Below are 16,209 nucleotides of genomic sequence, written 5' to 3' on the forward strand. Positions count from 1 at the left end.
AAAAAAAAGAAATCAATAGGAATATGCCATCCACAGGTTTTATTATCCTTAGGCTACAGCCTAAGGGGGAAACTGTACCTGGGATGAACCCCTGAAGGTACAGGGAAAGTACTTATAAAGGAGAAAAGCTGGGCTTGCACATGTGTAGTCTCAGACTATGTGGTCATAGGTAGGGGAGGGCCCCTCACAGACCTGCTGGAAGAGGGCTATGAAGGGGTAGAGTCATCTGACATAGGCCCACAGCTGACATCTGATGCAGCCAAAGCGAGTGTCTCTCAGAAGCTGGGAGTGGTGGTGCACACCTGTATTTCCACCACTCTGGGAGACTGAGGCAAGAAGATCATAAGTTTGAGCCTAGCTGGGCAATTTAGCAAGATCCTATCTCAACAAAAAGGGGAGCTGGGTGGGGGACACAGCTCTGTTGAAAGGCCCTGGGTTGAATTCTCTGTCATAAAAACCAAAAACCTCCTGGATGTAGCTGGGCTGGCTGCAAGATGTTCAGACCTCACCAAGGCCTGGGCTTGTTGCACTTCTGCCTAGGGGCTCCTGCAGGACGCTGCCCACAGAGCCATCCCCTCCTTAGTGGGTGTCTCCCACAGAGCCATCCTGTCTGCTTGCCCACTGCAGGGGCTCCCCCTTCTGTTCCAGGCTAGGCTGGTACTGCTCACCCTCTGATGAACAACATGACCATCACCCCCTGATGGTGTGGATGAAAGGGTTCCGGTTCTGGGTGCCTGTGCTGTGAGACAGCTTCCATGACTCCTTGGCATGGAGCACTGTCCCAGCTGGCCTTGAAGCCAAAGCCCACCCCATCTTCCCTCCAACTTACTCTGACACACAGCAGAGCTGAACTTGGACCAAACTTTACTTTTTATTACTGTAAACACTCTAAACTTCCTGGCATGAAGAGGCATGCCGATGAGAGAACGTGAAGTTAAAGAGGGGACAAGCACCTTTGCTGCTGACAGTTCAACAGCTGCAGCAGGTGGAGGGCAAGACCAAGTGGCCTGGCCCAGGCCTGCAGGAGCAGCTTCCTTTGGCCTCTGTGGAGCCAGGGGCCCTTATTTGGCCTTTGTGGAAGCCAATGGAGATGCCCCTTTTGGCTGGGAGTGGGAGCTGTGGGGGGTGGTCTGGAGAACAGGAGTCTGAGGCCCCGATTTTGGCTGTCTGTGGCTGGTGTCTGTGTGAGGGCGCCGCTGGCTGAGTTGGCCAGGGCTGGGCAGTGTCTTTTCCCCGCTCAGAACTTGCTATAAGGGGATCCCTGGGCTCCTTCAGCACTGTGGCAGCTGAACCCTGTGTTGCACCCTACACCTGTGGCATGGAATGACAGTGATTTTTTTGCTGTTCCATGCCCACATTGGGGCAGCATCCTGGAGACTGATTAGCAAGAGGTCAAAGGTGCTGCTGATTGGGACTGAGAAGGCAGTCATAAAAGGTGGGAGGTGAGGGGTAAGGCTCACAGGGTAACACGGTGGGGAGAAAACAGGCATCTCCTGTCCAGGCCGGGCCTCAGCTCTCACTGGTCCTGATGAAGGTGCACGCCTTCATCTAGCATAAGACAGTTGTCAACGTTAGGGCATCTACCACTCCTGTAGTCTGGAAGGCCCCCAGAAACTATGTGTACATTTATATTTTAGGAAAAGAAAAAAAAAAGCTAATTTCAGTTATTAGCCCCTTTTCAAAAGTGTGGGGGGGGCATGTATGTATGTTAATTTAATGCACAAAATGGCAACTCTCCAGGGACCTAGAAAATCAGGCTTAAGTCTCCTTCAGCCTTGAACTCCAGCTGGGTGTTGTGACATAGACCTGGAGTCCCAGCATTCTTAAGAGGCTATGCAGAGAGGCTAAGGTGGAAGGGTTAGAAGGTCTGGTCTGGCTGACTTAGCAAGACCCTATCTCAAAATTAAAAATGGGGCTGGTGAGATGGCTCAGTGGTCTAAAGCACCTACTTAGAACAAGCTTAGCAAAGCACAGGGACCGCGGTTCAATCCCCCAGCACCACATGCCAGCCAGCCCCGCCCCCTGGTGGGCTGAGCTGGCCACACACACACACACACACACACACACACACACACACACACACAAAAAATAAAATAAAAAAAAAAAAAAAAAAAAAGTCTACAAGCTAAGGATGTAGATCAATGCAAAGTTCCTGGGCCAGTGTCTAGCCCCATATACACACTGCTTCTCGCCATTTGGCTAAGATCAAGTTTTGTGCCATCCACATCCACACCCACACACCACTAGTTTTTAAAAAATACCTGGTGTGATAGAAATAATATTTTTTTTAAAAAGTGGAAAAAGATGAAAGTGTCTCACTGGCCTACCAGAGAACAGATGACATCATGTTTCCTTCAAACCTCTTCACAGGACTGGGACCACTTGACTTTCCAGAGTGCTTGTCATAGTATTTTGTCTGTCTTTGTTTTAGCGACAGGGTCTTATTAATTTACTGACTGCCCAAGCTGGGCTTCAGCTTGTAATTCTCCTGCCTCAGCCTCCTTGAGTGCTGGAATTACAGACATATACCACCATGCCTGGCTTATTGTCATTCTTTATGAACAAATCTATGCTTGCATCTTTCTTTCCTTTTTTGTGGTAGTGGGGATTGAAGTGAGGGCCTTTGTACTCCGGGAAGAATGCAAAACTACTTTTTGTTTTGAGACAGCATCCCGCTAAATTTCCCAGGCTGTGCTCCATTTTGTGATCCCCCCGCCTAGCCTTCCAGGGAGCGGGGTGAGAGGCCCATCAAGGCCTGTGTGGATAGAAAGTGAGGCACACTAGCCTGCTCCTCAGATCTCCTTACCTGAGGAGCCTGTAACTGGCCCAGACGAGGCACCAGGGTCTCCCTGGCTGACCCTGGTTTCAGGGCCCCGGGATGTCCTCCTGGGAGTCTGGTCTGGACACTTCGCGTCTTCCTTCCTCTCACTTCTCCATCTGGCCACATCTCCCATGACCTGACCTCTCTGGCCGTGGCTACCCTTGCTCGCAGGCAGTTGGGGCACAGCTGTTCCCTTCCGAAATGCCCTCAGCTGCTGCAGAAGCCAACTCTTGCCAGTGCAATCCCTGGAACGCAGCAAAACCAACATCAGTTGTATCACGCGGAAGGAGGCCCAGCTCTCAACTCATCAGTGGAGCCAGGAGTGAAGCAGCGTGGTTCAGTGATCTCTGAGGACTAGGCAGCAGTGGGATGATGGGAAGTGGGGCGTCTCTTCCTCCGGGGGCAGTAACACAGAGCTGCCACACAGAGCCAGACTGTTTCTCTCCCTCTAAGTGACTCCAGGAGACCCCAGAGGCTCCCACCAAACAGGAAAGGCAACTAGAAAAACATCACCATCTGTTGAGTTCCTTCTCCAAGTTTAGGTTTTTAGCTGGTTTTAGTTGGGTTAAACCCAGCTGAGAGGAGGTCCAGAAAGAAGATGTGGACCATGGATGTTCTTGCGGGAGGAGCCAGAGGAGCATGGCCCCTTTCCCAACAGCACGGGAAGGAACCCTCTCAATATCTCAAAGCCCAGGCCAACACAATCACAGCCCCTAGCAGCACTTTGTGGTGCTGGCCCCAGAATCCTTTGAGTGGGAATGAAAACTATCTCTCAGCCCAGATGACGACAGTGAGGGGTGGCGACATTTTTGCTGAAGAGGCATTTGCTAAAGGGGCAGATTGGGGACAGGTGCCAATCTGCTGACCCAGAGCTGCAGACCAGAACGGGGGTGCTCAGTTCAGGGGCTGCAGAGTGAGGCTTGGATTTGGGTGATGAGACCAGCAGGAGTGCTCTGCCCTTCAGCCCCACAGTGACCCTTGCCTAGGAAGCATGGCCCTGGTCAGGGGCGCTGCTGAGGGAAGGAGAGATCCTTCTGTAGCCAGACTCAAACGGAAAAGCCAGAGTGAGCCAAAGTGTGTCCCTGGGTCTCTGCATGCACGTGGGAGGCCACATCTCCTGCCCTGGGGTCTTGCTAATCACATCACAGCTTCTAGCAAGAGACCTGTTCAATGTCTCCCCTGTTTTCTTCCTGCTTTTTTTCTGAGATGCCTAATCATGCAGTGCATGGTGGGCCACATGAGACCGTACAGTCCTAGCACTAGCCACTGCCACAGTGGGTGATTCTCATTCACCCCTTAGGCTATAGTAGGGTCTCTCTCACCTCTCTGAATTTGATTCTTTAATTCACCCATGCCTTTCAATCCTGGCTAACAACCACCACATCATTCCATCCTCGTCTCTTTTGTTGCTACATGTGGTAGAGAGCAAGATTGTAGAAGTATATCCTCGGGAGGATCTGTCCTCAATGATGCCCAAGACACAGCAGGCCAGGTTGGGTTAGAGGCTGGGCCCACCCTCTCAGACAAGTCCTTAAGGTGTAGGACAGGGTTGAAAGCCAAGATGGCCAGGATGCAGGGCAGCGGTGGCAGGTGGAGGTCCTCATGCTTACCGCCCCCAGGAGGAAAGAGATGCATGCTGCACTGGGCCCTGCTGGTCTCCTGAATGTACTGTGTCCTCCTCCCCTTCCTCCTCATCCTCCTCACTGTCAGAGGAGCTGTGGCTGAGCCTGTGAAGGAAAAGAAATGGGCTGTCTGCATGGATCTCAATGCACTCACTCTGCCAGGCCTGGTCCCTACCAAGGACTTGGAGTGCTCGGGTCTCGCTGGGGATCTAAGGCTCAGGGTGGCAGCCAGCCAAAGTGCAACAGCTGAAATCACTTGGACTTCCTGCCAAGTGGTGGAGGGAGGGTACAGGTAATGGATTCCCGCCTTGATGAAGTTTGCCCTCTGCTCCTCTCCCTCCTTCTCTGCCCCTCTCCCTCCCTCTCTGCAGGTGACCAAGAAGGGCTGGCCAGGCCCGGCTCCTAGCTAAATGCACTTGTCAAACAAGTGATGTTCTGAGTCTTTCCAAGTCCTTATTTCTCCCTACTAGGAACTGCCAAGGCCTTGTGGGGCCAGTAGGAACTCTGCCAAGCAGAGAGCCTGATGTGGGGCTGGCACTGCTCTGTACCTTTCTGGAGACTGGTCTTGAGGCTCTGGTGGCTCTGTTTGTCGCAGGTCAATGAAGATAGTAGGTGGCTCTGTCTTCAGCCTCATGTCCCCAGCTAACTTCTGGCTTGGCACAGCCTGAAAGCCCAGCTTCACAGAAGTACATCTAAGATGAGAGAACCAGGATGGCCCATTCCTTTCTCTGTGACAACAAGGACCTGCTGGACTTGTCCTACCACAGTATTCCTGGTGGTGTTGAGTAGGTACCCACCATGTATTAGTAAGTACTTCAAACCCATCTCAATTGTTGGGGTTTTTTTTGTGCTGGAAATTGAACCCAGGACCTGGTGCATGCTAGGCAAGTACTCTACCACTGAGCTACAACACTACCACCCCCCTTTTGGTTTTTTAAAATTTCATCTCACTATATAGTTTAAACTGGCTTTAAACTACATAGCCTAGGCTAGCCTTGGACTCAAGATGACCGATGATCCTTCTGCCTCAGCCTCCCAAGTGCTGGGATTATGGGGGTGTACCCCACACCCAGCCCCAACCCCATTCCTTTTTATTTATTGATTTGAGATAGGGTCTTGCTAAATAGCCTAGCCTGGCCTCAAAATTATGGTCCTCCTGCCTCAGCCTCCTGAAGATCTGAGATTACAGGGTATACTGCCACATCTGGCCCTATCTACTTTTTATTCTCCAGAACCACCCTCAAGACAAGCCAGTGTAGGCCAGGGAGATGGCTCAGTAGAATAAGCACTTCCCTGGCAAGCTCAAGGGCCTGAGCTCAATCCCTGGTTCAGCCAAAAAAAAAAAAAAAAAAGACAGGCCAGTGCTGTCCAATTGAACTTGCATGATACCTGAAATTCTGTCTGTCTGTGCTAATACGGTAGCTGCTTACCATAGATACCTGTTTAAATTTATATGTAAACTAAATCAGCCACGGTGACACATGCCTCTGATCCCAGTACTCTGGGAAGAATGCGAATTTGAATTCAGCTTGGCCAATTTAACAATTTAGCAAGAACTTGTCTCAAAATGTAGCACTAGGGGCCTTTATGGCGCCAGCAGTAAATGTCTGGGTTCAAAATGTAGCACTAGGGATGTAGCTCAGTGCAAGGCCATGGTTCAGTCGAAGTACTGTAAAAATAAATTTGTCATCTAGGTAAATTGAAATGAATACAACAAGAACATAAGAATTTCAGCACCTCAGTCACACTTGCCACATTTGAAGTGCTCAGTTGCCACATGTGGCTCGTGGCTGCCATAACAGATAGTACGTATGTGGCCATGTCTAGTAGATACTTTGGTCACTGGGCACACCAAAGGCAAAACATTTGGGTCAGGAGAGAAGCAGAGGCATTGACTCCCAGGTTCCTAAAAGGGTGGAAGGGGAGAAGTATAGCTGGGTCTCCAGGGACTCCAGGGCTTGCTCTCTACTTCAACTTCCCTCATCTCCACCCCATCACTGCAGTTGCCTTTCTCCATGTGCAGCCACAGGTGGCTGCCAATAACCTTTTCAGCCCTTTACAGAGACACAGAGAAGGGTTATCCTAAGGAAAAGCTCTGGAGACGGGCAGATGGCTCAGTAGAATAAGTGCTTGCCTGGCAAATACAAGGGCCTGAGTTCAATCCCTGGTTCCACCAAAAAAAAAAAAAAAAGGAAAAGCTCTGATTGGCCTGGCTGGGACACAAGCCCAGGGCTGGACTGACCAGTGTGGTGTGAGGCGAAAGTGCTACTTCCAGGAAGACTAGGTGGGCAGTAGGAGGAGGTCTCATAGGTTTGGGGCAATGACTTTGGTGGGATTGCAACTCAGCTCTGCCATTTACAGCCTGGGGAAGGCAGTTCTCTCAGCCCAAGATTCTAGGGCTGCTTGCCTGATTTAGTTCTTGAGATTAAACGAGGATGTGGCACATCACATGCCTTGTGCACAGCAGGCCCAATCAGTGCTGCTGACAGGGGTCAGTCTTGAGGCAACAGCCGTGGCTGGCACCAAGTCTCACCCGCTTCCGGCCTCCTGTTCTTTGGTGTCTTTGGGCACGTGGGCAGGCACCTTCTGGGCAGAGGTGGGGGCTCCATGCTGCGTGGCACACCAGAGGACCAGCTGTTCCAGAAGCCTGTCCTGGGATCGTGGCACAATGTGGTCTGGGGCTGCAGAGAGGACGCTGCTTAGTGGGGACGCAGCGCCCTTTGATTTGTAGCAGTTTGAGACTCAGGATCCCTGAGCCTCCTCTTCCGATGCAGATAGCTCAGGCTGTTACATATCTACCCTCTCCAGCATTTTATGGGGCTGCTCTGGCTGAGCAGGGCCGAGGGGAGCAGTATCTTTCAGTGGGGACTGTGCATTTGAGCAGTAAACATCTGGGAGTGCCTGTTTTATTTTGAGAAAGGGTCTTGCTGTGTAGTTCAGGCAGGTCTTGAACTCACTGAGTAGCCCAGTCTGGCCTCAACTGCTGGTGATCTTCCTGCTTCACACTCCAGGTACAGGTATTACAGGTGGGCCCCACCATGCTCAGCTTCTAACTTTTCTTATCTTTAAAGAACACTGCAAAGCTGGGTGTGGTGACGCACAAAGACTGTAATCCCAGCACCGGGAGGCTGAGGCAGGAGGATCACTGTGAATTTGAGCCAGTCTGGGCTACAAAGTGAGCTCAAGACCAGCCTGAACTGCATGGGAGAGCCTGTCTCAAAAGACAAAAAGAAAAAGAAAACTGAAACAAACATCTTTGAGGGGCCCAGGAGATGGCTCAGTAGAATAAGTGCTTCCCTGGCAAGCGCAAGGGCCTGAGTTCAATCCCTGGTTCCGCAAAACAAAAAACAAAAAACCCAACATCTTCAGATACACACTTACCCGCTAGGGTATATGTTTATGTGGTTTTTGTTGTTGTTTTGGTACAGGGTCTATAGGGTCTCACTACACAGGTTGGACTCAGTAATCCTCCTGTTTTCAGCCTCTCACACACTGGGATTACAGGCACCCGCCACCATGCTGTCTCGACTGCTGTCACAGTGCACCCTGGGGGCAGGGCCGGGTATATGTTTAGGAAAGATTTTTTGAAATGGAATAGTCTGGGTGTGGTGCCATAAACCTGTAATCCTAGTATTCAGGAAAGAAGTGTTACTGTGAGTTCAATACCAGGCTGAACTATATACTGAGACCCTGTCTCAAAAAAACTAAAACAGAAAGGGATACAAAAAGGTTTGTGCCTTTAAAATAAGGGTTATGTGGGGTGTGGTAGTGCACACCTATAATCCCAGCACTCAGGAGGCTGAGGCAGGAGGACTGTTAAAAGTTCAAGGCCAGCTTGGGCTACACAGTGAGGCTAAGGCCAGCCTGAACTACACAGCGAGACCCTGTCTCAAAGAAACAAACACATAATACCTAGGGACTAGATTCTGCCACACTGTCCTTCAGAAAAGGAGTGTCAGGGCCTGCCAAATAGCTTAGCAAAGTTCCCACCACCTCCAGGGTACACTGAGATCGTGATTAAGACCAGGCATGGTGGTGCACCTGTAATCTCAGTGCTTGGGAGGCTGGAAATAGGAGGATCACTACGAGTCCGTTCATGTAGTGAGACCCTGTAGATCCTGTACTAAATATATATATATATATATATATATATATATATATATGAAAGTGTGACTATTATACCTACATGTGCTCACCATCAGGAGGGTGTGTTTCTCTACACCCTGTGGGGGGGGTGTGTGACTCAGACAAAACTACTGAAAAGAGCACAAGCACGGTGGGTCTCGGCTGTGCACCTGAATCTGGAAGCCTGGTGCCTGCTCTGCAGCCCTTCCGTGCAGTTGCCGGTCCCAGAGAGTGGGGAGAGGGTGGAGGGCTTCTGCATTGTTTGCACAACTGCCCAGAGGCAGGCCAGTGATCAGAGCAGTGACAGAGGCTACATTCTCCTGTGAGCCCTGGAGGCAGGAGTGTGCAAAAGAGCTGACTGAAGGGTTGGAGGAGATAGGAGTGACCTTCCTCTGAGTAAGTAACCTTCCCCAGGAAGAATGGGGAAGCACAAGGAGGGGAGGGGATCAAAAGGTCCTGGAGCTGGGTCGCACCTGGCACACAGCAGGAAACCCTATGTATGCTGAACAAACGCATGAAGTCTTGCAAGGAGAGGCGACACAAGATTTAGGGCAGGCAAGCGGCTAAGCAAGCACAGAGAAAACATGGCCACCAGGCTGACTCTGCCTAGGCCACAGCTCTGTCACTGAGGTCCTAGAAGGAGCCTCTTGTGGGGTTCACTTGGGCTGTGGCGTTCAGTCAGACCTTGTCCTTGGCGGAGCTCTGCTGCCCACCACGCGCTTCTGGGTGCACGATTTCCCTGGCTGTCCTCTCTCGGTGGCAGACTCTGAAGGATATAATCCAAATCCCACTCTTCAAGTTGCTGAAACAATGAAGCTGGTGGTTACAAGGCTGCCCCGCGGTCCCAGAGGTGATGGCATCTGCTTTCACAGCTGCTGCTGGGACCAGGGACCCATGTCATGGGTGTTGTAGGACAGAAATCGGGGTCAAATGCATGCCCACAAATGCACACATCCTCCCTCCTGATGATCATGGCCAACCCCCCTGAAGGCAGAATCTACACATCTTGAGGCTTTCCTCTTAAGGCTTTTTTACATCAATATTATCTTCCTTCAATCGGATTCTATTGGTACACTTACATATACATAATGATCACATTCCTCTTAGAGAATTTGTAAATACTTTTTGTTTTGGGCCACAAGAATGTTGAACTGGAGGAAAGCCTGTGTTGTTTAGCTGTTCAGGTTCATATAGGTTTGGAATGTTTGGAGTTTAAAGTTTGCTTCTTTTTTTTCTTTGCAGAACCAAGGATTGCACTCAGGCCCCTGTGCTTGCCAGGTAAGCGCTTATTCCACTGAGCCCTCTCCCTGGCCCCTAAAAAGTTTGCTTAAAAAACAGGAAGCTATACCAAGGGCTCCAAGTGGAGAACTGGGTTAGGAAGAAGAGATGATGTGACAGAGAAAAGTTAACTGAGAATGAGTTGTCTTTTGGGCCACTGGGAATGTGACTCCGAGCCTCAGGTATATAAGGCAAACTTTTTTATTTATTTTTTTAATTTTTAAAAAATCTTTTGGGACAGGGAAAATAGCTCAGTAGAGTAAGTGCTTGTCTGGCAAGTGCAAGGGCCCGAGTTCAATCCTTGGTTCTGCCAAATAAATAAATAATTTTAAAAACATCTTTTAATTTATTTGGTACAGAGTCTTGCTACACAGTGCAGACTTGTAGTGATCTTCCTGTCTCAGCCTCCCCAGCGCTGGGATTACAGGCATGCACCACCATACCGTGTTTTGGCTGGTGGCTGGCTTGGTGCAGGGCCAGCACAACATGCAGAACCAGGGATAGAACCAGGGTCCTTGCACTTGCCAGGCAGGTGCTTAGACCGCAGAGCTATCTCCCTGGCCCAAGGCAAGCTTTCCAACACTGAGCTAAACCTGCAGCAAAAGCTGAGTGTTTATTATACAGGACATCATTTCTCACAGCCCTAGAGATGAAGAAAAATAAAAGTTGTCAGAGATGAGCAGAAAGGAAAGGGTAGCTTACGTAAACAGAAATGAGAAAGAACATGTATTTCTCGGTACTAGTTTTCTCTGTTGTTAAGAAAAGTTATCTGAATCAGGATACACATCTGTAATCTCAGCACTCTTGAGGCTGAGGCAGAGGATTACAAATTCAAGCCCAGCCTGGCCAATTTAGCAAAGCCCTGTCTCAAAGTAAAAAAGAAAACAAAAAGATTATCTGGCATATGCATGTCACGCTGGAACCTCTTCCTGTAGTACAGAGAAGGTGAGTTGGTTTGTGCAGCTGAGCAGGCCAACCTAGTTTAGAACCCTGTGAAACTCGTGTGTGTGTGTGTGTGTGTGTGTGTGTGCGCGCATGTGCGCGTGTATGCGTGAGTGACAGAGAGACAGAGACAGAGATTCTTTTCCTGTTTAGTGGACGAGCTAACCCCAAAGGTCGCTCTTGTGTGACACCATGGGATACTGACTTGCTACTCTTCAGTCATCTCTATGTTTCCTTGTTTTCTTTCACAGAATCCATCTCTCCTAGACTGCCTCCCTTTTTTGGTACTGGAGATTGAACCCAGGACCTTTCCACTGAGCTCCAGCTCTAGCCCTTTTTTTTTTTATTTTGTGCCAAGATCTCAGTAAAGTCGCTCAGCTGGACTCTTAATTTACACTTCTCCTGCCTTAGCCTGCCAGAGTGCTAGATTACAGATATATACTACCACACCTACTTTCCTAATGCAGATTAACTGACTTTGTCACTCTGCTAGTTTCCTCATTCATGTTCTGACTCCAATTTGAACAAGAATGAGGGCTTCCCCATTTGGAGAATATCGTTTTGACAACGCCTGGCTCTATACTTTATGTGTGGGTATAGGTACTTAGAAACATACCCTTGAGATCAGCGAGGGCTGAGTCTGCTTGCTTTCTATGTTCTCATTAACCCTCCCTGAGGTGAGCTTCTGGTCCAGATGACCCACCCTCTGGACTTTCAAACCAGCCTGAGGCAAGTCCACTGGTTCTAGCCCCAGTATGCTAAGAGGACAACCACACTGCAGGGGACAAGTTGGAGGGAGGGCTGGGCAGTGGAGACACTACCTGGAGCGAGAGTACTGGCCGGCCTTCCCATGGCCTGGGATCTGACTCTGCAGCTGGGCCTTTGTCACCACAGGCTGGACTCTGGGGACCCCAGGTTACTTTGTGGAGTACATGCTTCTCTATCCTCCTCCTCCTCTCCTGGCGGAGGGCTCTGTGATTTGCACAGTCCTGCCAGGAAGTACCCAGGGGCTCTGTCTTTGGCTGTCCTTCAGGGGCAGAAGTAGCTTCTCCCTGCAGACCCCAGGGAGGATTCTGGAATCCTTTGGTATTGAAGGACAGGCTCCCAAGGTCACCTTCCTGCCAGGCAGGGGTCCCCTCAGATGCTGAAGGAAGAACGCGGGTCTCAGTACAGCTCTTGAGCTGCTGGCCAGGGCTCCCTCCTTCCCAAGAGGCCTGCTCCTTTGGCCATGCATTCTGCTCACACACAGGCTCTGCAGTGAGTCCCACAGGCTGCACAGCTGACTGTTGAGATAACATGTGTTCTCTGTTAGCATCCACAAAAACATGGTTCAGGGGATTGTTTTTTATGGCAAAATATACTTGCAACATACAATTTCCCATTTTAACCATTTTAAATACACAATTCCATGGTCATCCCTACAATTTCCAAAGTTCTTCCATTTCCCCCAACAGAAACTCTATATCCATCAGCCCAAATTTTTTAAAAGATGCCCAAAGAGTTGCCAAAGTAACTCTAGAAGTGAGACTCAAAACAGTCACATGAAAACTGTGTTACCTGCACTAACCCAGGGTCCTGGCTGCCTAGAAATTTCTGTTTGGGGTTTTTTCAGATCTGCTCCTGGGCATGGCCATGTTAGCAGGTGCTATGGGTCATGTGATTTGGTCAAGCCACGGTGCACCTCACTCACCTGGTCAATGATGCGGAGCAGAACTGAGCTGAGGGTCAACCCTGAGCTGGGTGCTCCTGAAGCTGCCCACCCGTCTCCCCCTAGCTCCTATTATGCAAGTGAGGGCATTTACAGTGTTTTTGCTGGAAACTAAGATACTTAATCATTAACCACATCAAAGCTGACTGATTGGGGCTGCCCAGGGAGGACAGTTGAAGATGGGTTCTATTTATAAAGGAAGCAATTAATTTTCAGCATGAAGTCATTAAGTTTGAATAGAGTTCTTGGTCTTACCCAGGGTCCTGGGAAGTAGGAAGACAGGGAAACTGGATGTGATGCTGCCAACTACTATGACTAGGAGGCTCGAGCATGTGCTGCTGCCTTTCCTAATTCCGACCTAGGTAGCAGCCTGCACATCTGCTTAGGGATTAAGGAAGGGCCTTCTTCCCTCTGGAGCCTTTCATAGTTGATCAAATGTCTAGGAAGCTTCTGCTTACTTGCCAGGCTCTGAGCCAGGTGGCTGTGGAGCCAGGAAGGTTATGGAGACATTATGACAGGCAGCTGTGACAATGGCCACACTGTGCAGGGTGTCTTGATAAAAAATAGGAAAGAGGGGACTAGATGAAGGGCAGAGGTGGCAAAATCAGACAGAAGCACGTGAGTTGGTTGTCCTAGGGAAAAGAGATACACATGCTAAGCACCCGGGCCTGTGAATACCCTGGTTTGTCCTCGAAGGAGGAAGGACTGTAGCAGACACCAGACTCATGGTTTTGTGCACTATAGACCCTTACTGAGGGTTAGAGTCTCCTGAGAGATGTGGACAGATACATATTCCCTTCTGCCAGCAAGTTGCCAGGCTTAATGGGTTCCCTTAGCCTGTGTCCTACAGACCTCAGGCAGAGGCCTTTCAGCTCCAGGGGCCCAGGTCTCAGATTTGTCACTACTGCCAGGGTCTTCAGCCAGTTCCTCAGCCAGGTCTGGAATCAGCACAGGTTGGTTTCGCTGGAAGATGAATGGCTCCTCATCATTGAAGTCTGACTGTGGGCAGATAAGGGGGCTCTGGGTAACATGGCAGCACTGGAGGCCCCCAGCCCTGCTACCCCGGGGCATCAAGTGAGATCTCTGCTCTCCACTGCTTCCTGCCACTGATTCAGACATGAGCTTAGCAATACCACCTTGTGGGGCTGAGATCCAGGGCTCCTTGTATGTAAGGGCCCACCACACCCCAGGCCTCACACACAGAAGGTGCTGCATTAATGCCTGGAACTGAATAACTGCATTCAGGGGTGGTGGTGTGGTTGAGGGGATGGTGGCCTGAGGGTGACAGCAGAGCGTAGTCCCCTCTCTACCTTGAGCCACCATCTAGTGATGTGATGTGATGTACAGCCTTGGTGTGCTCATCTTCCACCTTACCAGAACATCAGAAAATGTGGAGGTGCTCTGTATACTGAGGCACCGGGATTGCCTTAACCACTGCTTGACCTGGTACTCAGGTAAGTCCAGAGCACCTGGAAGCTCTTGTCATATTTATACTCACCCAGGTATAACCCATCATGGCCACTTCTAAAACCCTTGCCTTTGCTGCCAGTGCCAGAGTGTGCTGAGAGCCCCTGAACTATTCCATGGGGTATCATTGAGAGCCCCTGAACTATTCCATGGGGTATCATTGTGCATAGGCACGTGGGGTTACAGTGTCAAGCATCCTCAAGGGCCTCAGGTGACCCAAACCACAACTGCAGAAACCCTCCAAGGGCTTATCAGAATGCAATGAAATGGTCACCACGCCAAGTGGTGGTGCGGCCCAGAACCACCACTCACATGGTGGATGTTGAGCACCAATACATGCATTCAGAGATTACTGACAAATGCAGAAGGAAGGATGAGGAAGGAAGTGGGAGCGAGAAAACACCTGTAAAGCCTGAAAGTTGATAGGAAAAGGAAAACAAACTTTATGGATTGGAGGGAGAAAGATCTGTAGAGAAGAGTGCACCAGAGCTGACCCTGGCTGGTGTCAGGCTCCTCATGGGAAGAAAGGACACTCAGTGCTTGGGGGACAGCTCTTGCTCACCAAGGAGGAGTCGGAGTCCAGGGATGGGAGCTGGTCTTTGGCAGCCTGGAGGATGGCATCCCAGGGGGCGTCCAGCCAGGGCACTGTGTCTTTGTCTTTGGATGCCATGGGTGCCTGGGCTCATGCAATGCTCTCCTTGTGCACAGTCATGTGAGGGGCTCTGCAGAGCACACAGGGTAAGGTGGACAGGGCCAGGCAGCCAAGGACGAGAGATGAGGGGGCTGCCTTTCTAGAGCTTCAACCACTGCAGGACATAAAAAGAGCCTCAAAAGACCTCTATTTCCTAGCTGTTTCCTCACTGGTGCCAGGTCGTGTGTGACATGCACATGTGTTTGTGCATGTATGTGTACTAGTGTGGAGCCTGCAGAAACATCATCTGTATATGAAAATATAAACATGTTCATATGGCATGCAAATATATATATATATATATATATATTTGGTATACAGATTCATATGTGTGGTACAGATAAGTGACATATAATGGCATGTAGGTATATATTATATACCCTATATAATGCAGACACTATTATATCCATTTTATAGGCTTAGAGAGGTTTATAAATGATGAACAGAATTTCAGTCAAATTGGGAATTTTAAGTCCTTTTTTTTTTTTTTTTTTCGGAACCGGGGATTGAACTCACTCTTGCACTTGCCAGGGAAGCACTTATTCCACTAAGCCATCTTCCTGGCCCCTCCTATTACTTTGGTACTTGAGATGAAGGCAGGGCTTCATGCATCTACTACTGAGCTATACCCCCAGCCCAGCCTCATTACAAAGCAAGAAAAGCAAGAGCAATTTTGGAGCCAACAGATATCTGTATGGAGTTGTCACTGAGATCAGCCCCCCCATTATCCCAGACGGCTGGGTCCTGGGGCAGGGAGCAGGAGGCTTTAGGAATGTGGGAAGAGATGGAGAACCCCATTGCTAAGAGGCCTGTGTGTCTGAGAGGGTTGACAGTCCATGCCATCAGGGCAGCGAGAGGAGTCATGATCGGGGATTTCTCGCTTCTTGTGTGCTTCTGCGAGCTTGAGCTGTTGCTTAGTGCGTCCCAAACGGGGGGCATCAGGGTGGAGACACTTCTGGTATACATGTATACACTCCTCGGAGTGTACTGGAGAGCTGGGACTCTGCTTGAAAATTCAGGGCAACTAAATCACCAAGATGAGGGGCTGCCAGAGACTGAGTGGAGGAAAAGACAGAACAGCCAAAGAGAAGAGCATGTACAGTGGCTTAGGCGTCGGTCATGTCCAGTATCAGGCAAACTGCAGCGAAAACGAACTCGACCACGACGATGCTGAAGCGCAGACTCCTTGTGAGTCCCTCCCAAATCTCCACACCCTTGCAGCCGGTTAACCACGCCCAGACTGCCGCAAGGCGCCGGTTGCTAAGGCAACTAGACGCTACCGGACCTCTTTGGCTTTTGAATTCCAGCCTCGGAAAAAAGGAATTCCTGTTATTCCCCAGGACCATCCCCATGTCCCGCCCCGCTCCTCAAGTCCATCTGCGCGGTCATACAGACCCAGCACCACTCGCCTCGGTTAGCGTCCTCGGGCGCCTGACCTCCCGCAGGCCGGACCCAGCCCAGCGACTCCAGCGTCCCGAGATCCTTTAAGATCCCAGGACCCGCCCTCCAACGCTCTCTCCAGCGTCTTCCGAGGTGGGCTTGGCCTGCCTTTCTG

At 50.2% G+C, this 16,209-nt stretch overlaps 1 protein-coding gene across 2 annotated transcripts in view; it reads right to left on the reverse strand.

The window, feature by feature from the left end:
* Window positions 1–16,142, reverse strand: part of CUNH16orf71 (chromosome unknown C16orf71 homolog) — a 23,292-nt gene extending 7,150 nt beyond the window's left edge. The window contains exons 1-10 of one of the 2 annotated variants that reach the window (XM_023711851.1): window positions 16,064–16,142; window positions 14,526–14,685; window positions 13,349–13,495; window positions 11,610–12,071; window positions 9,253–9,370; window positions 6,977–7,124; window positions 4,992–5,135; window positions 4,432–4,548; window positions 2,807–3,066; window positions 39–1,548 (exon numbers count right to left, since the gene is read on the reverse strand). In XM_023711851.1, the coding sequence (XP_023567619.1) occupies window positions 1,517–1,548; window positions 2,807–3,066; window positions 4,432–4,548; window positions 4,992–5,135; window positions 6,977–7,124; window positions 9,253–9,370; window positions 11,610–12,071; window positions 13,349–13,495; window positions 14,526–14,633 (1,536 nt within the window). In that variant the 5' untranslated portion in view covers window positions 14,634–14,685; window positions 16,064–16,142 and the 3' untranslated portion in view covers window positions 39–1,516. Of the gene's footprint in view, window positions 1–38; window positions 1,549–2,806; window positions 3,067–4,431; window positions 4,549–4,991; window positions 5,136–6,976; window positions 7,125–9,252; window positions 9,371–11,609; window positions 12,072–13,348; window positions 13,496–14,525; window positions 14,686–16,063 lie in introns of those variants that run through there. The other variant, XM_023711852.1, reaches the window with a different exon arrangement.
* Window positions 16,143–16,209: the final 67 nt, after the last annotated feature.

The sequence above is a fragment of the Octodon degus genome, unplaced genomic scaffold (genome assembly GCF_000260255.1).
Source record: "Octodon degus isolate 3935 unplaced genomic scaffold, OctDeg1.0 scaffold00021, whole genome shotgun sequence".
Classification (NCBI taxonomy): domain Eukaryota; kingdom Metazoa; phylum Chordata; class Mammalia; order Rodentia; family Octodontidae; genus Octodon; species Octodon degus.